Below are 21,481 nucleotides of genomic sequence, written 5' to 3'. Positions count from 1 at the left end.
GGAGGAGGAGGAGGAGGAGGAGGAAGAGGAGGAGGAGAAGTAGAAGGGATTAGAAAAGTTTATTCCCACTCTTAAAAGCTTACGCAACTACATACCACGAAAAATCATAACCATCAAAACGTACTGTGAAATAAGATTGCCCGAAATGCCTGTTGATATATAACGTGTGAGTAATTTTCATTATGTATGTGTGCATCATAACGTGTTTGGTACCATTGATGCTTTAGACGCCTTAGAAGGAAGAAAACGTGTCAGAAATGTTATAATATGACATAAAAAAAAAAAAAACCTCATGTGACTCACTCGATCAAATGTTAAAACTGTGAAAATGTAAATGATCTTTTTTTTTGCCTTCTTTTTTCGTTTGGCCCCCCCACAAAAATTCTGCTTCTGATCATTGTATTATTTTTTTTGTACTGAAATTGTCAAATGTTTCTCAAATACTGATTTTGAAACATTGATTTTTTTCTTTGTTTCTGCGACTTAACATATAATTTCTTCCTTTCTGTCGCTTATTTTTAGAGTGACTCAACTTTTTGCTGATTTGCTTCGTCAGCTGACTTTGCGAAGGACGGAGGCACGTGAGGAGAGGGAGAGTAAGGAGGGGGAGGAAGGAAAATGGAAAAGCGGAGGAGGGAAAATAAATATCATAATGACAAGAAGATAGCATAACGGGAAAGAAAGAACGGATAAGAAGAAAAAGGTGGAAAGGAGAATATAGAAGGCACAAAGTATTAAAAGCATTAGAATCAAGGAAAAAGTGAATAAAAGTAGTAGGAGAGGAAACAATAATGAAGAAAAGAAAGGAAACTACAGGAATGGAGAAAATGAAATAAAACATGGAAGAAAGGAAAGAAAAACGGAAAGAGAGAGAGAGAGAGAGAGAGAGAGAGAGAGAGAGAGAGAGAGAGAGAGAGAGAGAGAGAAGGAACAGGAATGTATATAAATAAAGATAGGAAAAAATAATGGATAAAAGAAGTGAGAAAAGAGAAAAGGGAGTAAGTGTCAAGGCCGTGTATGTAAAGTTTTGTGCAACACACACACACACACACACACACACACACACACACACACACACACACACACACACACACACACACACACACACACACACACACACACACACACACTTCCATGCCATAATGCACATGAATGCTCACACACACACACACACACACACACACACACACACACACACACACACACACACACACACACACACACACACACACACACATTGGCACATAACCTTATAACAAGCACAAACGCACACGCACTGACACGCACACACTGAACGTGACGCCGGCATATAAGTGTACACGTTGCGTCACTGTGTGTGTGTGTGTGTGTGTGTGTGTGTGTGTGTGTGTGTGTGTGTGTGTGTAGGTTATTTCACAAGTTATTTCCCCTTTCCCTTTTTTCTGTTATTTGGGGAATGTGTGTGTGTGTGTGTGTGTGTGTGAGAGAGAGAGAGAGAGAGAGAGAGAGAGAGAGAGAGAGAGAGAGAGAGAGAGAGAGAAACAGGAATGTGCAAATAAAATGCCAGTAACTCTTGTTTTGACCAATAGTGCACACACACACACACACACACACACACACACACACACACACACACACACACACACACACACACACACACACACACACACACACCAACTACTGTCCTAAGGTGTAAACTTGTGCAATAGTACGATATTTTGTGGAAAATGTACGACACTGACACTTTTATTGATGGAACATTGACATGTTTGCTGTTTATGTGAACGTCTGTTTGTCTTTTCTATCATGTATATACTTCTTTTTCTGCAGCTTGCTATTGTTTTCTGACGTCATCAATATTCACATAAATCCGGTTACTTAAATAGTCTGCTTGTCTATAGCTACTTATTTGTCTATCTATCTATCTATCTGTCTATCTATTTATCTATTTATCTTGTGTCTTTGTGTCTCTCATTCTTAGTTCTTTTCGTTTTATTCATGGTTTCTTCAAAAACTATTATTTTCTTGCTTTTTTGTATTGTTTTGTTTGGATTTTCTCTCTTCATGATATTGTGCTTTTATGATCAGGTGGTGGAACGGTTTAGGAAACTCTCTCTCTCTCTCTCTCTCTCTCTCTCTCTCTCTCTCTCTCTCTCTCTCTCTCTCTCTCTCTCTCTCTCTCTCTCTCTCTCTCTCCTCCTCCTCCTCCTCCTCCTCTCCTCCATCGCGTGCCAATATCGCCCGCAACGGTTCATTGCGTAAACATGGAGGGGAGAGAAAATAGGGAGGAGGGAAGGGAGGAAGGAAGAAATGAGGGAGGAAAGAACAGAATGAAGGAAAGGAGCCTCCCTCACACTGATTACAAGATACTGGTCTGTGTGTGTGTGTGTGTGTGTGTGTGTGTGTGTGTGTGTGTGTGTGTGTGTGTGTGTGTACATATAAGTAAGAAAAAGGTGCAGTTGTTTTTATTATTATTCGTTTAGAGATCGTTGCTTTTTTTCATCTATCTGTCTGTCCATCTGTTTGTCTATCTGTCTGTCTTTCTGTCTATCTGTTCATCTGTCTGTCTGTCAGTCTCTCTGTATGTCTGTCTGTCACCAACGCTGATACACGATCGATTTTTCACCTTCCCTGGTCTCCGTGTTTCCCAATATACACATTTTATATCTGTTTACATATCTTCCAATTTATATCTGTCAATGTCTGTATGTCTCTCAACTTTTCACCGCTTCTATTTCCTTATCTCTACTTCCCTGTGTGTGTGTGTGTGTGTGTGTGTGTGTGTGTGTGTAAGTCAGTAAGTCATTGTCAAGTCACCTGCTGTCGCTACTCTCACTCAGGTAAACGACAGCTACTTGAAGACAGCATCCGGAGAAACTCGCACACACACACACACACACACACACACACACACACACACACACACACACACACACACACACACACACACACACACACACACACACACACACACACACATGCTGCTAGTCTCTAATTGTGATTGAGTTGTGGTCGGAAGGTGTTATCAGGAGGAGGAAGAGGAGGAGGAGGTGGAGGGGGGATGGTGGTTGTGGTGGTAGTATGAGGAATGTAACTTACAAGTATAATAGTATAATAAAATAGATAGAAAAAATGTGAGATACTTTGAGGAGAAGGAAGAGGTTGAGCAGTAAGGAAAGGAGGAGGAGGAGGAGGAGGAGGAGGAGGAGGAGGAGGAGGAAAAAGGAGGAAGTGATTGTGGTAGCTTCAGGAAGCGTAAAGAAACAAACAGAAGTAGCAACAGAAGTACCAGGAAGAGGAGGAGGAGGAGGAGGAGGACAGAAGTAAAGGAGTAAGCTTTCCCTTGGTGACGTCACACTCTTCCTTAGTTGTCAGTGATGTATTAAAACTACAAAAATACGATTAAACTTTCCTTATAAATTATTCCACATCTCCTTTCTTTTCTACTTTCTTTTTATATATGTCGTTTTTTCATTACCTTTCTACCTCTTCTTCTCATTCCCACTTTTTTCCATTTTCTTTTATCACATGTGTTTAACTTTTGATTGATTTCTCTTGTATCCTACTTTCCTTCTACTTCATTCCAATCTTTTTTTGCATTACTCCGCTTGATTTCACTGTATTTCAGCTCTAATCTATTCTTTCTTCTTTTCTTTCCTTTTCTTCCCATTCTTAAACTTTAATTTTTGCATTACACATTTCCTTCTTCATGTTCCTCTGTCTGTTCATTCATTTTCTCGTAATCCTTTTATTTGCCTTTTCGTCCTTCACTTTTCTCCGTCTCGTGGCCTTGGCGGCGTGACTTTAGCCAAAAGAAGCGAAGAGAATCCTTAGTAAAAGCAAAAAGACTTGTTTATTTTAGTTAGCGAGAAATTATTTAGACAAAACCGTTTCCATTTTTAGTCTTGAGAGAGGATAAGGAGGATTACGAGGAGGAGGAGGAGGAGGAGGAGGAGGAGGAGGTACTGGTGATCTGTGGCATAATCCTAATCAACAGTTACCTTGAGACAAAAAATGAGCGGTTAAACATTTGCACTTTTCTTCATCTCTTTTTTTAGCAATTTTTTTTTATCTCTTTCTTATTTTTTCATCTAACTATTCTCTCTGTCCATTCCTGATTGTCCATTGCTATTGTTGTTCTGTCGACCCTCCTCATTTGCGCTTTTCTTTATTTTTTTCTAGTATTTTTCTGTCTATTTCTTATTTTTCATCTAGCCATTCTCTCTGTCCATTGCTGAGTGTCCATTGCTATTGTTGTTCCGCCGACCCTCCTCTTAGCGTCTCCTTATCCACTCTGCATGTGGTTCCCTTTTCTTTTATCCCTTCTCTTCTGTTCACACCTTCTCTTTTTTACACATTTCTCTCTTTATCCTTTTCTTTCGAGCTACTTTCTCTCTTGCTCTCAGTTATAGTACCGTTTTTCCTTGATTCTCCTTCTTTTCCTTCTTTTTATGTCCTTTCCTTTTCTTTTCTTTATTCCTCTCTCTCAAGATGATTTGTAACACTGTCTCTTATTATTTCTTTTATCCTCCATCCATTTTTCTTCAGTTCCCTTTCCCTCTTTGACATTTAACTTTATTATCTTTCTTTCTCTCTATTACATGTTTTTTTTTCTTTTTCCTCCTTTCTCTCTTTCTCGTTCATTTATTTTCTTTAATCCTTCTTTACTCCCTTATCGTCTCTTCTTCTCTTTTAATTCCTCTCCCCTTTCTTCCCTCTCCTTTCCTTTCCCTCCTTCATTCCCTTCCTCCTGTCACTCATGCCCTAAAGAATAAAGAAGGGGCGGTCATTTCTGCACCCATCACCACCGCTACCACCACCACCACCACCACCATCACCATCACGTTGCCCTTCGCTTGAGTGGTAAAAAATGATCACCTTCTTAACTTCATCCCGCTACACACACACACACACACACACACACACACACACACACACACACACACACACACACACACACACACACACACACACACACACACACACACACACACACACACACACACACACACACTTCTCTCCCTCCCGACACATGACCTACAGAAACACTCTTGGTTTGTTTTCTTTCCTCTCCTTCAACCAAGCAGGAATGATGGATGATTCTGGCGTCTCATCTTTCTCCTATTAGTCTTCCTCTTACTCGTCCTTATCCTCGTCTTTGTCCTTTTTTCTCCTCTTCCTCTTCCTCTTCCTCTTCCTTTTTCCTTCTTGTACTCATCATATTGTTTTTTTATGTCATCTTCAGTATTTTTTTCTCTTGATCTTCTTTTCTTCTATTTTCTTCTTCTTTTTTTGAGTTTTTTCAGTTTTTTTTTAGATTATTTTTTCTATTGATTACATTTTTTTGGTGTGGTTTGTCATTACTATTTGCATTTTCTTCAGTCTCTTTCTCATTTTTTTTTTGTTTGACTTGCGTGTATTATTTTTCCTCCTCCTCCTCCTCCTCCTCCTCCTCCTCCTCCTCCTCCTCCTCCTCCTCCTCCTCCTCCTCCTCCTCCTCAAAACCCTTCTCCACTTCTCTAATCTTCCAATCTACACCGTTTCTTCCACCCTAAATCTTCCACCTTTCTCCTTCCCTCCCGCCTGTCCCCTTTCCCACTCCCTATACCCTCTTCCCCTTCACCTCCCCCTTTCCCTCCCCTTCCTCTCCCCTCGCCCCCTATTCCTCCCCTTCCCCTAATTAACGTCACAACACACCAAAATGAGAAAAAGCTAATGTTGTTTTGTCGTCCTTTTTCTCTATTATTTTTTAAGGTATGGTTTGAGAGAGAGAGAGAGAGAGAGAGAGAGAGAGAGAGAGAGAGAGAGAGAGAGAGAGAGAGAGAGAGGTGTGGCTTTCTACAGGAGCAGCTTTTTTTTCTCTCTGTCTCTTTTCTTTTCCCTTCTACATAAACTGTTTTCTCCTTCTATCTTTATATTCAACTTATTTTTTATTGCTCTTTCGTCTTGTTTTTCGTGTTTTTTTTTATTTATGGATGCATTTACGTTGTATACTCTGTTATTTGCTCTCAGAAAGCAGCGATACATTTTTTTTTACTTCTTTATGTTTAGAAAATTGTAAGCATTTATTTTTATTCTCCTTTTTGTCTTATATCCAAGAATTTTGTTGACACACTTAGAGAGAGAGAGAGAGAGAGAGAGAGAGAGAGAGAGAGAGAGAGAGAGAGAGAGAAAAAAAAGAGAGAGAGAAAAAAAATATATAAAAGAAAGAAAGATGAAAAAATAGAATGTAGAAAAAAATAAAGGGAATTAAAGAGGAAAGAAAAAAATGAATGGCAGGAAATGAATGAAAATATGAAAAATGTTTGGGAAGAAAAGAAGAACAAATTGAAAGACATGAGACAGAAAAAAAAGTAGGAGGTAAGGAAGAAAGGAAGAAAAGTAAGGAGACAGGGATGGAGGAAAGGAGGAAGGGAAGGAAAGGAGGGAGAGAAGGGAGGGACGGGAGGGAGGGAGGGAGGGAGGGAGGAGAAGGGAAGGAAGTGACATACGGTGTCCTACTTAAAGTCTCGGAGGGAAAAGTCACTTCAATTTTCTCTCAATAATAACTCTTCGTTTTCTACATGACAGAGAACGAAAGACACACACACACACACACACACACACACACACACACACACACACACACACACACACACACACACACGAAGATAGTTATGATGGAAAATTGCTCTGTTTGTCTGTCTCTTCGTGTGTGTGTGTGTGTGTGTGTGTGTGTGTGTGTGTGTGTGTGTGTGTGTGTGTGTGTGTGTGTGTGGTAAAAGTGATCATGAACCTGGGACACTGAACTTCCTCTCACCATCACCACCACCACCACCATCACCATCACCACCACCACCACCATCACCATCACCACCACAAGACAGCTGACGCCCCTCGCGGTGGTGGTGGTGGTAGTTGGCTTAAATGTGTGTCAGTCAGTACTGCCAACCAACAGAATCTCACTTTTATTTCTCCTTTCTCCCTCGTCTCAATTTGCTGGGCGTGGTGGTAACACTGACCAACTCTCCTCCTCCTCCTCCTCCTCCTCCTCCTCCTCCTCCTCCTCCTCCTCCTCCTCCTCCTCCTCCTCCTCCTCCATGTAGATACACCATCCAATTTATTATTATTATTATTATTTTTATTATTATTATTATTATTATTATTATTATTAGTAGTAGTAGTAGTAGTAGTAGTACTATTATTATTATTATTATTATTATTATTATTATTATTATTATTATTATTATTATTATTATTATTATTATTATTATTATTATTATTATTATTATTATTATTATTATTATTATTATTATTATTATTTTCATTATCATTATTATTGATGTCTCGTTTTGTTCTGCGACACTAAGACTCTCTCTCTCTCTCTCTCTCTCTCTCTCTCTCTCTCTCTCTCTCTCTCTCTCTCTCTCTCTCTCTCTCTCTCTCTCTCTCTCTCTCTCTCTCTGAGAAAATGGCAAATGAAATGTGATTTATGTGAGAAAGAAACATACTTATTTTCTCCTTTTCCTCCTCCTCCTCCTCCTCCTCGGATTTCTTCATCTGTTCAACTTTTGTCTTTTCGCCCCAAACCATTTTCCCTCCCATTAGTTTCCTCTTCACTTGAGAGAGAGAGAGAGAGAGAGAGAGAGAGAGAGAGAGAGAGAGAGAGAGAGAGAGAGAGAGAGAGAGAGAAGCAAAGATAGAAAAATAAGTCAAATAATCCAGCAGGAAACGAGAAATAAAAAGTTTGTTGCACTTATTGCCTTAGAGAAGGAAAACAAGGGAGGAGGAGGAGGAGGAGGAGGAGGAGAATAATATGACCTCAAAACTCTCCCAGACACTCCCAGCAGCCTCCAGAAGACCACAAATCCTGGAGTGAGTGTTGTTTTCTACCTTTAGTGTCACAGATGTGTAGAGAGAGAGAGAGAGAGAGAGAGAGAGAGAGAGAGAGAGAGAGAGAGAGAGAGAGGAGAAGGGGAAGGAGAGCAACAAAAGTAGATAATGAAGGGAAAAAAAAAAACAAGTAAGAAGTTAAGAGATAACAGGAACAAATGTAAGATTGAGAATAAGGACTAGAAGAGCAGGAATTGTACGTAAGAAATAGAAGTGTGTAAGAATAGAAGTGGGTAAGAAAAATGGCCAAGGAAAAGAGAGAGGCACATAAGAAAGTAAAGAGAAATATGGAACCAAAAGAAGAAACGTAAGAAAAAGTATTGAGACTCCCCCCAAAAAAGTGAAAATTAAAGTGAAAATTTAAAACTCCATATAAATAAAAATGCCAAAGGAAAAGAGAGACGCAAAAGAAAGTAAAGAGAATTATGAAAAAGTAAGAAAAAGTATTGAGACCAAAGGAAAAGTGAAAATAAAAGAGAAAATATAAAAATCCATCAAAAAAGCAGAAAGGAACGAATGAAAAAGGCGACGGAAGAGGAAGAAAAGAGTAAAGGAAATGACAAAAGAAGAAAATGCAAGGAAATAGGATATGAATAAATAAAGAACTATACTAATTTAAACCACGTAACTGTGTAAGGAAAAAGAAAAAAAAGGAGGAAAAGAAGAAGAAGAAGAAGAAGAAGAAGAAGAAGTAGAAGAAGAAGAAGAAGAAGAGAATAACAAATACTAGCCTCAAGATAACCCACGTAACAGAACAAAGTGACATTGGCCTTAATATCGTTTACAAATACATTATGGTTTCCTTCCCCCTCTCTTGAACATTCTCCTCCATTTGCCTCTAAAAGGAAATATTCACACTCACACACTTACACACACACACACACACACACACACACACACACAGCAGTACTTACCTAATAAGGACAGGAGGAGGAGGCTGGTGGTCCAACCCATTGTGGTGGTGAGGTGCAGTCTGTTTATTCACGACTGTTGGGGGAGAGAAACACACATGAGAACATAAGAACATAAGAAGAGTAAATCTATAAGAGGTTGTCAGGCGTACACGTGGCAGGCCCTGTATGAGAAAAGCTAGCTAATTCCATCTATTATCCTCATCTAACCTTCTTTTAAAGCCCTCCATTGACACAAACGTGAGGAAACAATCAGGAGAGAAAAAGGTGAATAAAAAGCTCTTTACATACATTTAAGGGTTGACCGTTACTCAATCTTATCAATCCAGTTAGTAATTATTAGAAGTAACTTAAGGTATGTGTCAGAAAATGCATATAAAAACACATCAGTTGTTCATGGTATGATGTTAGTGCGATGGTAAATAGGTAGCAAAGGAAAGGAATGTTATACTCATGCATTTCGTTAAATAGAAGTGATAATAGTTGTATGTTCCCTGTTAGTGAACATAAAGTGGTACAAAAAAATCAGTCAGTTGTTAAAATAAGACAATACAACGTGCCACAGTTTAATTTATTCCACCATGTTAACTGTTTAAAGATATACACAACGATCGAGTTTGCCAAGGAAAATGTAGGCAAGTAGCTTATGAATCAGTCTCATTAGCTTCAAAGCAACACAAGCAAGGCCATAAAGAAAGGACTTATATAGATGTACATGTTACAAGTAAAAACATCACACAGGTTCAATTGTTCTGTGTGTTTTTTTTTCCTTTAGTTTAACGGTGAGCGAGGCGAGGTGAGACAGCCAGTTTATTTTGTTATTGTCTCAGAGAATGTTTTTGATGGTTTGATATCGAGAAATTGCCGCTTTGAATTAACAACGAAATATTACTAATTTGCGATGTATCCTGCATTTGTCCTTTTGTCTTTGTAGAGGAAAATTAAATTGTGTTTTGTATAAGAAGAAGAATTGCTTCCTTACATTGTATCAGACCCAAGAGAAATGTTATAGTGTTATTGTATCGTAGTGATGAAAAATAATTTCCTACACTATTTTGAATGAAAAAAATAATAACTTCCTATACTCAATCAGATAAAAGAGAAGTATTGCCGTCCTACTCTTGTATAAGGAAAAATATTATCTAGTACTGAATTGTATGAGACTCTGTGTCTTGATGTAACACTGATCTGTTGTCTGAATACATAAGCAGTGTGTATAATGAATGAATGACCCATTGTGTGGCTGACTGCATGACTGGTTCGCTTGCACGCTGACTGGGTGAATGGCTGACTGTATGACTGTTTGAGTGAGTAGCGTGTTTCTTTATCTTCGACAAATTAAATTGTTTCTTGAATGCATGAGAGACTGGGTGACTGACCGTGACTTATCAGCGACATGAATTACTGATTTACTGCCCGCCTCACTGCCTGGCTACGTCACTGCCGGGTTGCCTCGCTCTCTCGCTTATCGACCGCACAACCGGCTGGCTGGGTCGGAGGCCGGCTATCCATCACACACATACACAGAGAAACATTGACAAATGCTTACAAAAACTGGACCAAAGACACGACTAAAAGCTGAAGTTTTGAAGGAGAGCAAGTGTTTTTTTCCTTTTTTTTACACCACACATTCCGGAGTTGCTCAAGGTCCCCATGGCGCAGTGGATAGCGCGCTGGACTTCTAATCCAGAGGTCGCGGGTTCGAATCCCGCTGGGGATGGAAATTTAGTTCGATTGAGCTAAAAATTATGGACCACGACTGAAAGATTATTTAGTGTGTTGTTGCTTGAACGATCGTGTTTACCTCAGAGTTACGGGGTTAAGTGAGCGGGCGAGGCGCTAGGCAATGCTCTGGTGTCAAGGGTGAGGTGGTATAGGCAAACACTCTTTCATATGCTAGCACTGGTGATGAAACTTGAATTTTACATTAAAGTGATTTAGAGCATCTCTCTCTCTCTCTCTCTCTCTCTCTCTCTCTCTCTCTCTCTCTCTCTCTCTCTCTCTCTCTCTCTCTCTCTCTACTCTCTACTCTTATATTCTACTATACTATTAAACCAGAGGCCTCCCTGTTGTCTCCTTCCTTCTCCCTCATTTAGTAGAGAGTAGTCATCCAGTTACTGTACTTGCATGTCTTACTGTTACGTTTTCTCTCGCTTTCTTCCCCAGAATCTTCACGGCTCACATCCTTTCCGTGACACGCGTGCATTACCTACAAACTGCTACTCTCCTGCATCACAAATCATGAGGTAAGTACTGAGAATTTGGCATATTTTTTGTAATAGGTAAATCGGCCAAGGAAAAAGAAAATGAGTAGGAAGAAAAAGAGAGAAAGTACTGATTTATTTTATACGAGAAAGATAAGCAGGGAAGTTTAAAAAAAAAAGGTGGTGGAAATATAGAAAGGTCATGAAACGGTTCCCAAAAATAGAGCCTTGAGAAGAACCGAGAGAAAGGTCAATGATTTTTTTTTATCTTTCAATTTATGCTTTTATTGCTTCTTTTATTTCAATTTTCGTGTTACCAAAAGAATAAGAATAGATAAAATGCTGAAATGCAGTCGAGTTTTTGGGATATTTAAAAATCTCTCTCTCTCTCTCTCTCTCTCTCTCTCTCTCTCTCTCTCTCTCTCTCTCTCTCTCTCTCTCTCTCTCTCTCTCTCTCTCTCTCTCTCTCTCTCTCTCTCTCTGACGAAAATAAAAACACCATGTGGATTGAAAAGTTACTAACAATTTTGAGAACCAACAAATTCCTCGAATATATTTAGACTTTCAGATTTTAAACCAGAGAGAGAGAGAGAGAGAGAGAGAGAGAGAGAGAGAGAGAGAGAGAGAGAGAGAGAGAGATGTAACACTGCACTTTACGTAAGGTCTCTGCTCTACAGGGACAAAGGGAGTGATGTGTCGCCTCAGGTTGTAAGTGTGACCTTGTGTGGTGTGTGTGGTGGTGTCTGTGACCTTTATGTAATTCTAGGTTAGGAATGCCTTGTCTTAGTTTTTTTTAATGTAACTATGTGTGATTTTATTCTTCTTTATTCCCTTTTCTTCTTTTTCTTCTTTTTCTTTTGGTTTTAGTTTTCTTGTTCCTTTTTTTTTTCTTTTGTTTCGTTTATTGTTGATTTTTTTGTGTGTGTGTGCGTTGTTTCTCTCTCTTTTCGTTCGTTCCTCATGGTTTATTTCATTTTCGTCTTTCTCCCTACCATGTCTCCTATCTTTAATATTACACTAGTATTTCTAAGTCTTTTTCTTCACTTGTCTTTGTCATTCTTTATTCACATTCCTTTCTCTATCTTCTCTCTTACTTTTTTTTGTTTTTGTTTTTCCTTCCATCTTTTACTTCAGGCGGTATTCGCTTTGTTTACTTATCTTATTTCCTTCTTCTTTTCTCCCTCTCTCTTTCTCTCTTTACTTCCTTCCTTACTTCCTGCTTCCTACTTCCTACACCTCCCTTCGTCCACCTCCCACTCCCTTCTCTCCGCCCCACTCCACTTCCCCCATCTCCAGTAACCTCCCCGCAAGCACTCCTCCACCTCTAACCTTTACCTATTCCTCCTCCTCCTCCTCCTCCTCCTCCTCCTCCTCCTCCTCCTCCTCCTCCTCCTCCTTCTCCTCCTCCTCCTCCGTCAGTATCATCCTTCATAGCTTACTTCAGTTTCCATCACCATCATTGCCTCCTCCTCCTCCTCCTCCTCCTCCTCCTCCTCCTCCTCCTCCTCCTCCTCCTCCTCCTCCACCCTCCCTCCAGGTCTATGTTCCGCAAGACCTTGAGTGGACCGCCCCATGGTTTTTGTGGCCACAGGGAGAACACTAGACCCCTGTGGAGGCCGAGCAGTGGTGGTGGTGGTGGTGGTGGTGGTGGTAAAGGGGGGTAAAGTAGTAATATGTCGTGAAGGTACTGGTATTGGTGGTGGTGGTGGTGGTGGTGGTGGTGGTGGTGGTAGGGATGGGGAGGGGAGTTGTAGTAGTCATGATTGCTCTCCACTTCTCAAATCTCGCCCTTGTTTTGTTTGTTTCCTCATCATTTTGTTACCTTCGTGTTGTTATTTCTAGTTGTTTTATCACCTTCAGTGTTGTGCTTCTGTCCTTCAGGCTTTATGATTTACAGGCGTTCGTTTTTCTGTTCCTCACTAAAGCACTAATATTTCTTTTCCCAAGTATAGTGTTACTTTTTGTTTCTGTCGGGTTTTGTAATTTCATCAGGTTTTTTTTTTTTTAATTTTAATGTTCCGTGTTCATATTACCCTCGTTATCTGTTTTTGCTATATTTCCTGTATTATTTGGTCTGACCTCTCTCTCTTTCTACGTCATTTATCTTCATTTCTACGCTATTATCTTGTTAAAATTCTAGATACAGTTTTCTTTTATCTCTATTTTTTCTTGATTTTCGTCAACTTGTGCTTGTTCACATTCGTGTGTTAACATACGCAAGAGCAAGTTGTCTATTTCTTTCACCACCATTTTCCTACCCCACACGAAAGGAGACACACCTGGAATTCGTATTAGCGAAGACATTCATTGCAGTAAACGAGTAACGAATGAATAATGAAATCGTCTAAAAAGAAACAATCAAAGCTAAATATTACCTTCTCTTTTCATCGTAGCAAATTATCGTGCTTCCTCGCGAACACCTGGATCTTTGCACAGGTTATCGATACCAATCAGGAATAATCAATAAATAATTACGGAACAGCCGGAGAAATCGGTAATGAGAGGATAATTGCAGAACGAGCCGAGATGTGATGATAGCAGATAGGAGGTGAGGCAAGGGAGAAAAAAAAAGAGGATGGCTGCGATATTTGATGCGGCATGAAGCCACTGAAAAGTTAAGCTGGTGAGGGAGTGAACGAGGGAAGGAAAAGTATTATAGTGAGTGAAGAACTAAGGACTTGATGAATAAGAAAAGGACGGAGGGGAGAACAGATGAGTGATGTAGGAAGGAATTTATAAATGAATGAGTGAGAGAGGAAGGAAAATATAGTGAGTGAGTGAGTTTGATGAATAAGGTAATGACGGACGGGGAGAACAGATGAGTGATGTAGGAAGGAATTGATAAGTGAATGAGTGAGAGAAGGAAGAAAACATAGTAAGTGAGTGAGTTTTAGAGAGGAAATCAATCGAATGAAGCAACTACGTACTACTTTTACATACGTGCAAACACTGCAGACAAACAAGGCAAAGAAAATGCTGAAAGAGGAAAAAAAGTTGCTGTATAAACAGGTGTGACGAAAATTTTGAACGAGTATAATGCGATGATCATTATTATATTACGATTGTAGTTGGTACTGTAATATTCTGGTATTCAGTATTTTTTGTTACATAGGCATAGTATATTAAATTATAAATGTACTCCACAACATTATATAGTTCATTTTCAAGACGAGATATCGATAAGTATATATTTTTTAAACCAGATTGCACTACTATCACATTTTCTACTATTACTTAAACACGTAAAAAAATATATATTTACTTGGACCCACTTAAAAGGATGCGGGAACTTACAGGAGACAGGCAGCGTTAAGTAGAGGTGAACGAGACGGCTTCGAAGCGGTGTGAGCGACAGTGTTCAAAGGTTAGTCAATTAGCCTGTATGCAAACCACTTCTTCTGCCTTGCTTTGCCTGTTTTTCATTGTTGTGTTGGGGGGGAGGGGAGTCTCAGTTTAAGGTTAGAAGTTAGCTATGTTGCTCTTTTTTTTCTCTTTTTCTCCTCTCCTCCCTTCTATTTCCTCATATTGTGTTCTTGTGCATTACTCTCTCTCTCTCTCTCTCTCTCTCTCTCTCTCTCTCTCTCTCTCTCTCTCTCTCTCTCTCTCTCTCTCTCTCTCTCTCTCTCTCTCTCTCTCTCTCTCTTATTATTAAACACGTACTAAACACTAACCTAGATTTTTTAATAGCACTACAAATTACTTGATCCATAAGAGAGAGAGAGAGAGAGAGAGAGAGAGAGAGAGAGAGAGAGAGAGAGAGAGAGAGAGAGAGAGAGAGAGAGAGAATGCAGCTGCCTCAAGAAACAGTCCACGAAAGAAATATCTACGCATCATCAGAGTTTCTTCCATGTTCCACTAATGCCACTTGTGTTCAGATCCCAGGCACGTGATGTTCCCAAGAGACTGACTGTATTCTTCTTCTGTTCGTCCCCTGCGGTAGAACACGGGCGGGCGAGGAGAGAAGTAAAGAAAGGAGAGCAGTAGGTAGAATATATTATATAGAATAGAGACGATCACTGCATTCTTTTCCTGCCTCAGTTCTTTCCTCATGCGGTAGAAAATGAGAAACGAGGAGAGGAGAACAGTAGGAGGGAGAATATAGAGACAAGACGATGGTTAGTTGCAATTTTTCTTCACGAGGCACAGCTGGACAGACGCAGCCGACCTGAACTTGTGAATTACTGCTGTGTTGTACGTGTGTGAGTGTGTGTTTGGTGGAAGTAGAAGGAGTGTAGGGCGCTTTCGACTTCAGGTAAATTGGCAGACAGTCAGACACGTAAACAGGTAAACAAAGAGACGCGCACATATACACAAATAGAAAGAAAAACGTGTTTATGAATAAGAAGAACTATAAAAGCGACAAAAAATAACGATAAGCAGACTGATAGAAAGACTGACAGACAGGCTAACATGCAAGGAACATAGATAACTGAGTGCAGATAAGAAGACAAAGCTACCAGTGACATTAAGACCGACAGACAGACATGCAGATGGACAGATACATGCATTCATATAGAAATTTTTAGGCATATATAGGAAGCACAAATAGACGAAGAGTAAAAGCTTCATGGAGACTTACAGACAAACAGACAAATAAAAAGTGAACTCAACGAAGAGAGAGAGAGAGAGAGAGAGAGAGAGAGAGAGAGAGAGAGAGAGAGAGAGAGAGAGAGAGAGAGAGAGAGAGAGAGAGAGAGAGAGAGAGAGCATGCGATAGAAGAGACCTAATAAATTAAGGAAGAAGGAAGAAGAGAAGAAAGGAAGGAAGAATATTAGTAACTTGGGTGACTCAATGATTTAGATCTCACTGCGAGTCGCCAGCTGTGGGAAAGTTACTGGGAGGAGGACGAAGAGGAGAGAGGAGGAGGAGGAGGAGGAGGAGGAGGAGGAGGAGGAGGAGGAGGAGGTGGAGGTGGAAGAGGAGGCGATCTGCTTGTGGTAAGAAGAAAAGTCGCACACACTCTCTCACGTACTTATACACACACACACACACACACACACACACACACACACACACACCCGTTCAGGAGTAGGTCAGTAGTCGACCCCCAAGCCTGCAGACAGACAACTCTTAAGTCCTGGTTTGCCAAGTCACTTTCTTCGCTCGAGTTGGCTGGATCTCTAGCGGAAAGTATATCCATTGCACTGAGCGACACTTTCCTGCATGTATTATGATCTATGTCTCTCTCTCTCTCGCGGCTGTTAAGTAACGGGGGAGTGTATGCAGCTAGCGAGACTAAACACCACTTCTAGACACGTGCTTTTAAATCCGCAATACTTCGCTTAGTTTCTCGGTTTTAAAAGAGGTAAAATATCGTGACGGAGAGCTTGTCCACGAATGCCACTTTCCAGCACGTTCAACTCCGCTGGCTTCACGCACACGTACATTAGTGTCCGCCATGGAACTGTACAGTCATCTTGCTTTAATCCACGAGGCTTTGAACCTTTTGTCATATCGCAGCCTCTCATCGTCCCGCAGCCAGAATCTCATCCGCCATGTCCTTCAAACTGAGTCAAAGTCCTGCCTTGACTCAACAAGGGGACGGAGACTCAGGCACACACACTAAGACAGAATACCAATGAAACCGTAGCGCACAAGGAACATTTACCTGCAGGAGGAGAAAAGATCCTTCTTAGCGCCGGCCAAGTATCCTTCCGTAGACACGAAGTCCTTAACGGGGAGGAGTAGGAACTGCAGAATCCCAAAACAATTCCGCACGAGAGACAGAGAAATCGTGAAATACGGTTCCTCGCCGCTCGTAGGAGGCCGAAAGAAGTGACAGGATCCCTCTCTGATAGAAGAGAGAGGCTAAGATCCTTCACAACTAGCAGAGGGAAACGGCAGGATCCCCAGACTCGGCACTGCAGGATCTTCCAACTCTCCGCCCTCACACACACCAACCGACTGGACCTGCGCTAGGGTCTCCGGGCCCCAGATCGAGTCCCCCAAGGTCCTTCCTGGCTGTAGCCCCGCCTCGCCCCGCCCGGCACCGCCCCGCCCCGTGCCCCGACATGCCAGTCCCGGGCGTCCTAGACCAGATCACCCGGACGCTGTAAGGATGGCGAGGAGGAGGGATAGGGAGGGGGGGTAGGAGGGAGTGGGGGTGATGGGGGGAGGGAAAGGGAAACGGGGTCATCCGGAAGATATGGGTTGAAGGAGGGAAGGAAGGAGGTGAAGGAGGTGATGGGGGGAGGTGGGTGAGGAATGCGAAGGTGAGGAGTGAGATGAAAGAGAAGAATAAGATGATGGTGGAGATGGTGATGAAGGATGGAAGTGATGCAGTGAGTGATAGTGCAAGGGAGAAATAAGTTAAGGACACTTAAGTTTGGCAAGACAAGGAAGGAAGAATGAAGAAAGAAGGAAGAGAGAAAGAAAGAGAAGAGGAGGAGATGATGGGGGAAAGGAGATAAAGAGATACCTGCACTTCTTAAATTTATGAGAAGATTAAGATTGCGGATGAAAAAGAGGAAGAGGACAAAGAGGAGTAAGAGAGGGAGAACAAGAAGAACAAGAATATCACAAAGAAGAAGAAGAAGAAGAGGAAGAAATAGAAGAGGAAGAATGAGAAGAAGAATGAGAAGAAGAAGAAGAAGAAGAAGAGAAAAAGAAGAGAGAAAGAGAAGAAATTATACTAAAAATTGTGGATTGTGAATGGTGGTGGTGGTGATGGTGGTGGTGGTGGTGGAAGTGCTGTACGTATATAGTTGTAAAACACGGAGAAATAATAATAAAAAAAAAACCGTCTTGTTCTTGACCTTTCCATTAAGGCTGAGTTAGCTAAGAGCCAGACACACAGACACACAGACAGACAGACAGACAGCCAGACACACAGACACACAGACAGACACGCTACTGCCATAACGCTTTCCGTCTGAGTGGACAAATGGAAACCTTTACTCTAACGTTCTTTATTTTTTTTCTTCTTCTTTTAGTCCCTTTTCTTCATTGTATTCTTGACATTATCGATTTTTGCTCCCCTTGTTCTCTCTTTGCGTGGTTCTTATTGGCACTGATGGATGGTTTCCTTGCCTCTATATACGTCATTCTAGTGTATCTTTTTCCCCTTCTGCTTTTCTCTTATTCTGTGTTTCTTATACATTGTTCCATTTTTACCTGTGTTCTTATTTTTCTTAATTTTTCCTTGTTGTTTAACTGCACTTTATTTCTCATATGTTTCTTATTTCATCTAGTTCAATTTTAGCTTCTCTTTTTTTTTTTTTTTAGTTATGTTTGTTTTCTTTTTCCTTCCTTCTTTCAATCATCTTGTTTTCCTTATAAATTGGCTTCATGTTTTCTTTTCTTTTCATTCTTCATTTAATTTTTCCTATCTCCCAGTCTACTTATCCTTTCCATTTCCTTTCTCTTTTTAGTTTATAGGTCTGTTTTTATTCTTTCTCTCTCTAAAGCCATTTTGATTACCAGTTTCCAGTTCATAATCTTTTACATTCTCGCACTGTGCTTTCTTCCTCATTCTTCATTTTTTACTGCTCCCAGTTTCCATGATTCTTGTTTTTCCTTCGTTTCTCTATTAACCTCACTTGCTTGCTTCTCTTCCTCATTCTCCTATCTCTTCTAATATAGTTTCAAACAATCTTCGTCTCCCTTCTTGCAAGTTTCTCCTTTGCTAAGTTCAGAACGAGGAGGCAAAGAATTTATTTTTAACTTGCCTTTACTTCTTCCGTTAATGTCAGGATGTGAGGGCAGTTCTAGTAAGGAGCGAAGATAGGGCAAGGTCGCTATGCCCGGAACGGTACTGTATTTTTAAGATCCCGTAAGATACCTGCCTCTTCCTTTTGCCCTTCGTCCCTTTCTCCTCAGTTCCTGTCCTCCCCTCTGGTCCTCAAGGCTTTAGATCAGCTCCCTCTCCCTTGTGCTCTTGCCTTCACCTTCCCAAGAGCTGTGTCTGTCTATCATAGCTTCAGGTAATGTTTCTCTCGTCTTGTTACCCTCTCTGCTCTCTTTCCGTCTTCTCATCATTTTACTTGTTTTATTTTTCCTTTCTGGTATACTTTACAACTTTTCTTCTTGTGTTAGTCTCATTCATTTCCTCTTATTTGTGTCTAGCTCTAACGTTCCTTCTCCTTTTCCCATCTTTCTCTCCTTCTTTTTCAGTTTCTCGTCTTTATTCTCCCCTCTTTCGTATTCTTTTCTGATATACCGTATAGCTTCCCTCTCATATCTGTTCTCATCCCTATTCACTTTCACTCTTTCATTTTACCCTATCCTTGTATATCCTGTAATTTCCTCCTATTTTTCTCGTCCCTCCTCCCTCATAAGTAAACCACAGCACACAGATTTCTCCTTCCATGTCTTTCGAAACCTCTCTACCTCTTCATTCTGTCTCCTTGAATGTGTGTCCCTCCCTTTCATACCTCACAGCTTTACCTCTTCCTCCTCACTTACTCCTACACTCAAAGCAGAAATTCCAACTTCTTTCTTGCCCTTACCTCTCTATCTCTTCATTCTCTTTCTCTTTCTCTCCCCAAAACTTCCAATATGCATCTCTTCTCCATTCTTACACCTCAAAGTAAAAATTCCAACTTCCCTCTCACTCCTTCCTCTCACTAACTCTCTCTTCCCCCCCATCCTCTCCCCACCACCTCTCTCCCCGCACCATGACCGTGGAAGTGCCCTACTACTCGCTCTGTCGCTTCCTGGAGGACTGCCGTCACCTGCCCAAGCGGTGGTCTGACCTTTCCGCTATCGCAAGAACGTTAGTCCCCCGTTCACCCGCCGGACCTTCGTTGCCTCAAGTAAACCCAACGGTGGCGGTGGTGGTGGTTGTGGTAGAGGTGGTGATGATGGTGGTACTCGTGTTGCTGGAGAATTCAAGCACGTAAAAGGTAAAGGTTGGATGACATGTACTTCAGTGAGTTGCAAAGATGCTCGTCTGCCTCTCTCTGCTTGTCATGGGTCGTCTGCTGCTGGTGTTTACTTGGGGTGTGGTGTTGGATGGACATATATTTGAATGCAAAGGAGGAACAAACAGCAGCAGCATGAGACCCGTTATTTTAGTGACCTTTACGAGGGTGTTTGGTGTAAGTTGCACTATGTTGTATATGTAAACTAAGTGAGAGATATGTTGATAGTAAATACTGAAGGCTCTTCCTCGCACACTGACTGCTTCCTAACGTTGAGCCACGGAAGCTTCATGCAGCGATGCAGGTTTAGAAAATAGAAGATAGAAATTGTACGTAGAAAACGGGTTTGTAATTTTTAAAAGAAAGATGCAGAGAGCGATGCATAATTTTTAAATCGTGAAGAAAAGAATGCAATAATACATGCATATATTTAGAATAAACTGAGGCTAACACGGTAAATAGAGAAAATAACACAAAAATATGACAGATTTGGAAAGCAAGGTTAAACACTTTATGAAATCCACCACACTGATAGAATGATAAACAAACATAACGGGTATACTTGAAATACAGACGTTCGGTGCAAGTCAAACATAGAAAGCAGGATAGATTACCGTAAACATGGCGGAGAAAAACAGCTCGAGAAGAGGATGGTGATTCCCCGCCTATCACTTTGAACACACTTAAATTTTTTCCCCTCTTAACTTTACTTCCCCTTTTGCGGTCCCTCTGCAGGTACAACCCATGCGTGTGTGTGTGTGTGTGTGTGTGTGTGTGTGTGTGTGTGTGTGTGTGTGTGTGTGTGCGTGCGTGTATGTGCGTGCAGGTGTGGTAAACCCTTTCTCACGACAAAAATTACTTCACGCTCACATGGCGACTCTACATTTTAATTTTTCATTTCCCTCATTAATGTTACGAAGGTCGGAACAAGTGAAGCCTTTGTGTCACGTCTATTCCTCTTGGTGATCATTCATCCTCTGCCCCTCACACCAGCTTCAGCACGAACAGGAACAGCGGAACACAGAACACAATGCATCCACTTGTTCTGGCTGTGTCCTCGCCTCACAGCACAGTCCTTCTCTTTATTATCCTCCCACCTTCCCACACACACGCTCACACTCTCAGACATATACACATGATAATAAAGTTTGCTTCCACGTATAACCTACAACTGAATAATCAAAAGTTTAAAGGAAGCTGTTTGTCACATTAAGGTTTATGTTTTTATTCTTTCATTCTTTATTTTGTTTGATTTTTGTATTCTTCTCTTGGTCTTCTAATCATTATTATTTCCTTTCTCATCATTGTTCATCTTTCTGTTCTTTACGTCTTTTCTCTTTCTTTCCTTCTTTTCGCCTAAGAGCGGATTTTTTCCTCATTTCATTCCTTCTCTATACTTTCTTTCTTATCATTATTCTTATTATTGTTCCTATTCTTATTTTCATTCTTATCTCTGTTCTCTTTTTCCTGCCATCCGCCAACGACTTTCCTTACTCTTGTAATTAATTTCTTCTATACATTTTCTATTTTCTTATAAGTATTTGTATTATAATTCCTATTCTTATCTTAATCTTTATTTTTTTTCCTTTTATCTTTTCTCTGTTTTTCTTAAGTTTAAAATCGCTGTAGTGCTCTTTTTCATTTATTTATCCT

At 40.7% G+C, this 21,481-nt stretch overlaps 1 protein-coding gene and 1 non-coding gene across 11 annotated transcripts in view; one reads left to right on the top strand and one right to left on the bottom strand.

Annotated features, from left to right (window-relative positions):
• Window positions 1-21,481, bottom strand: part of LOC123517148 (mucin-5AC-like) — a 156,413-nt gene that overhangs the window by 102,464 nt on the left and 32,468 nt on the right. For 9 of the 10 annotated variants that reach the window (XM_045277099.1, XM_045277104.1, XM_045277103.1 and 6 more), the window contains exon 2: window positions 8,766-8,838. In XM_045277099.1, coding sequence (XP_045133034.1) covers window positions 8,766-8,805 — 40 coding nt within the window. In that variant the 5' untranslated portion in view covers window positions 8,806-8,838. Of the gene's footprint in view, window positions 1-8,765; window positions 8,839-16,575; window positions 16,884-21,481 lie in introns of those variants that run through there. The other variant, XM_045277102.1, reaches the window with a different exon arrangement.
• Window positions 10,410-10,482, top strand: Trnar-ucu. The gene has a single exon. It is a non-coding gene; the product is annotated as a tRNA-Arg (tRNA).

The sequence above is a fragment of the Portunus trituberculatus genome, chromosome 41 (genome assembly GCF_017591435.1).
Source record: "Portunus trituberculatus isolate SZX2019 chromosome 41, ASM1759143v1, whole genome shotgun sequence".
NCBI classification, from domain to species: domain Eukaryota; kingdom Metazoa; phylum Arthropoda; class Malacostraca; order Decapoda; family Portunidae; genus Portunus; species Portunus trituberculatus.
This window is presented reverse-complemented; position numbering and strand designations above follow the sequence as displayed.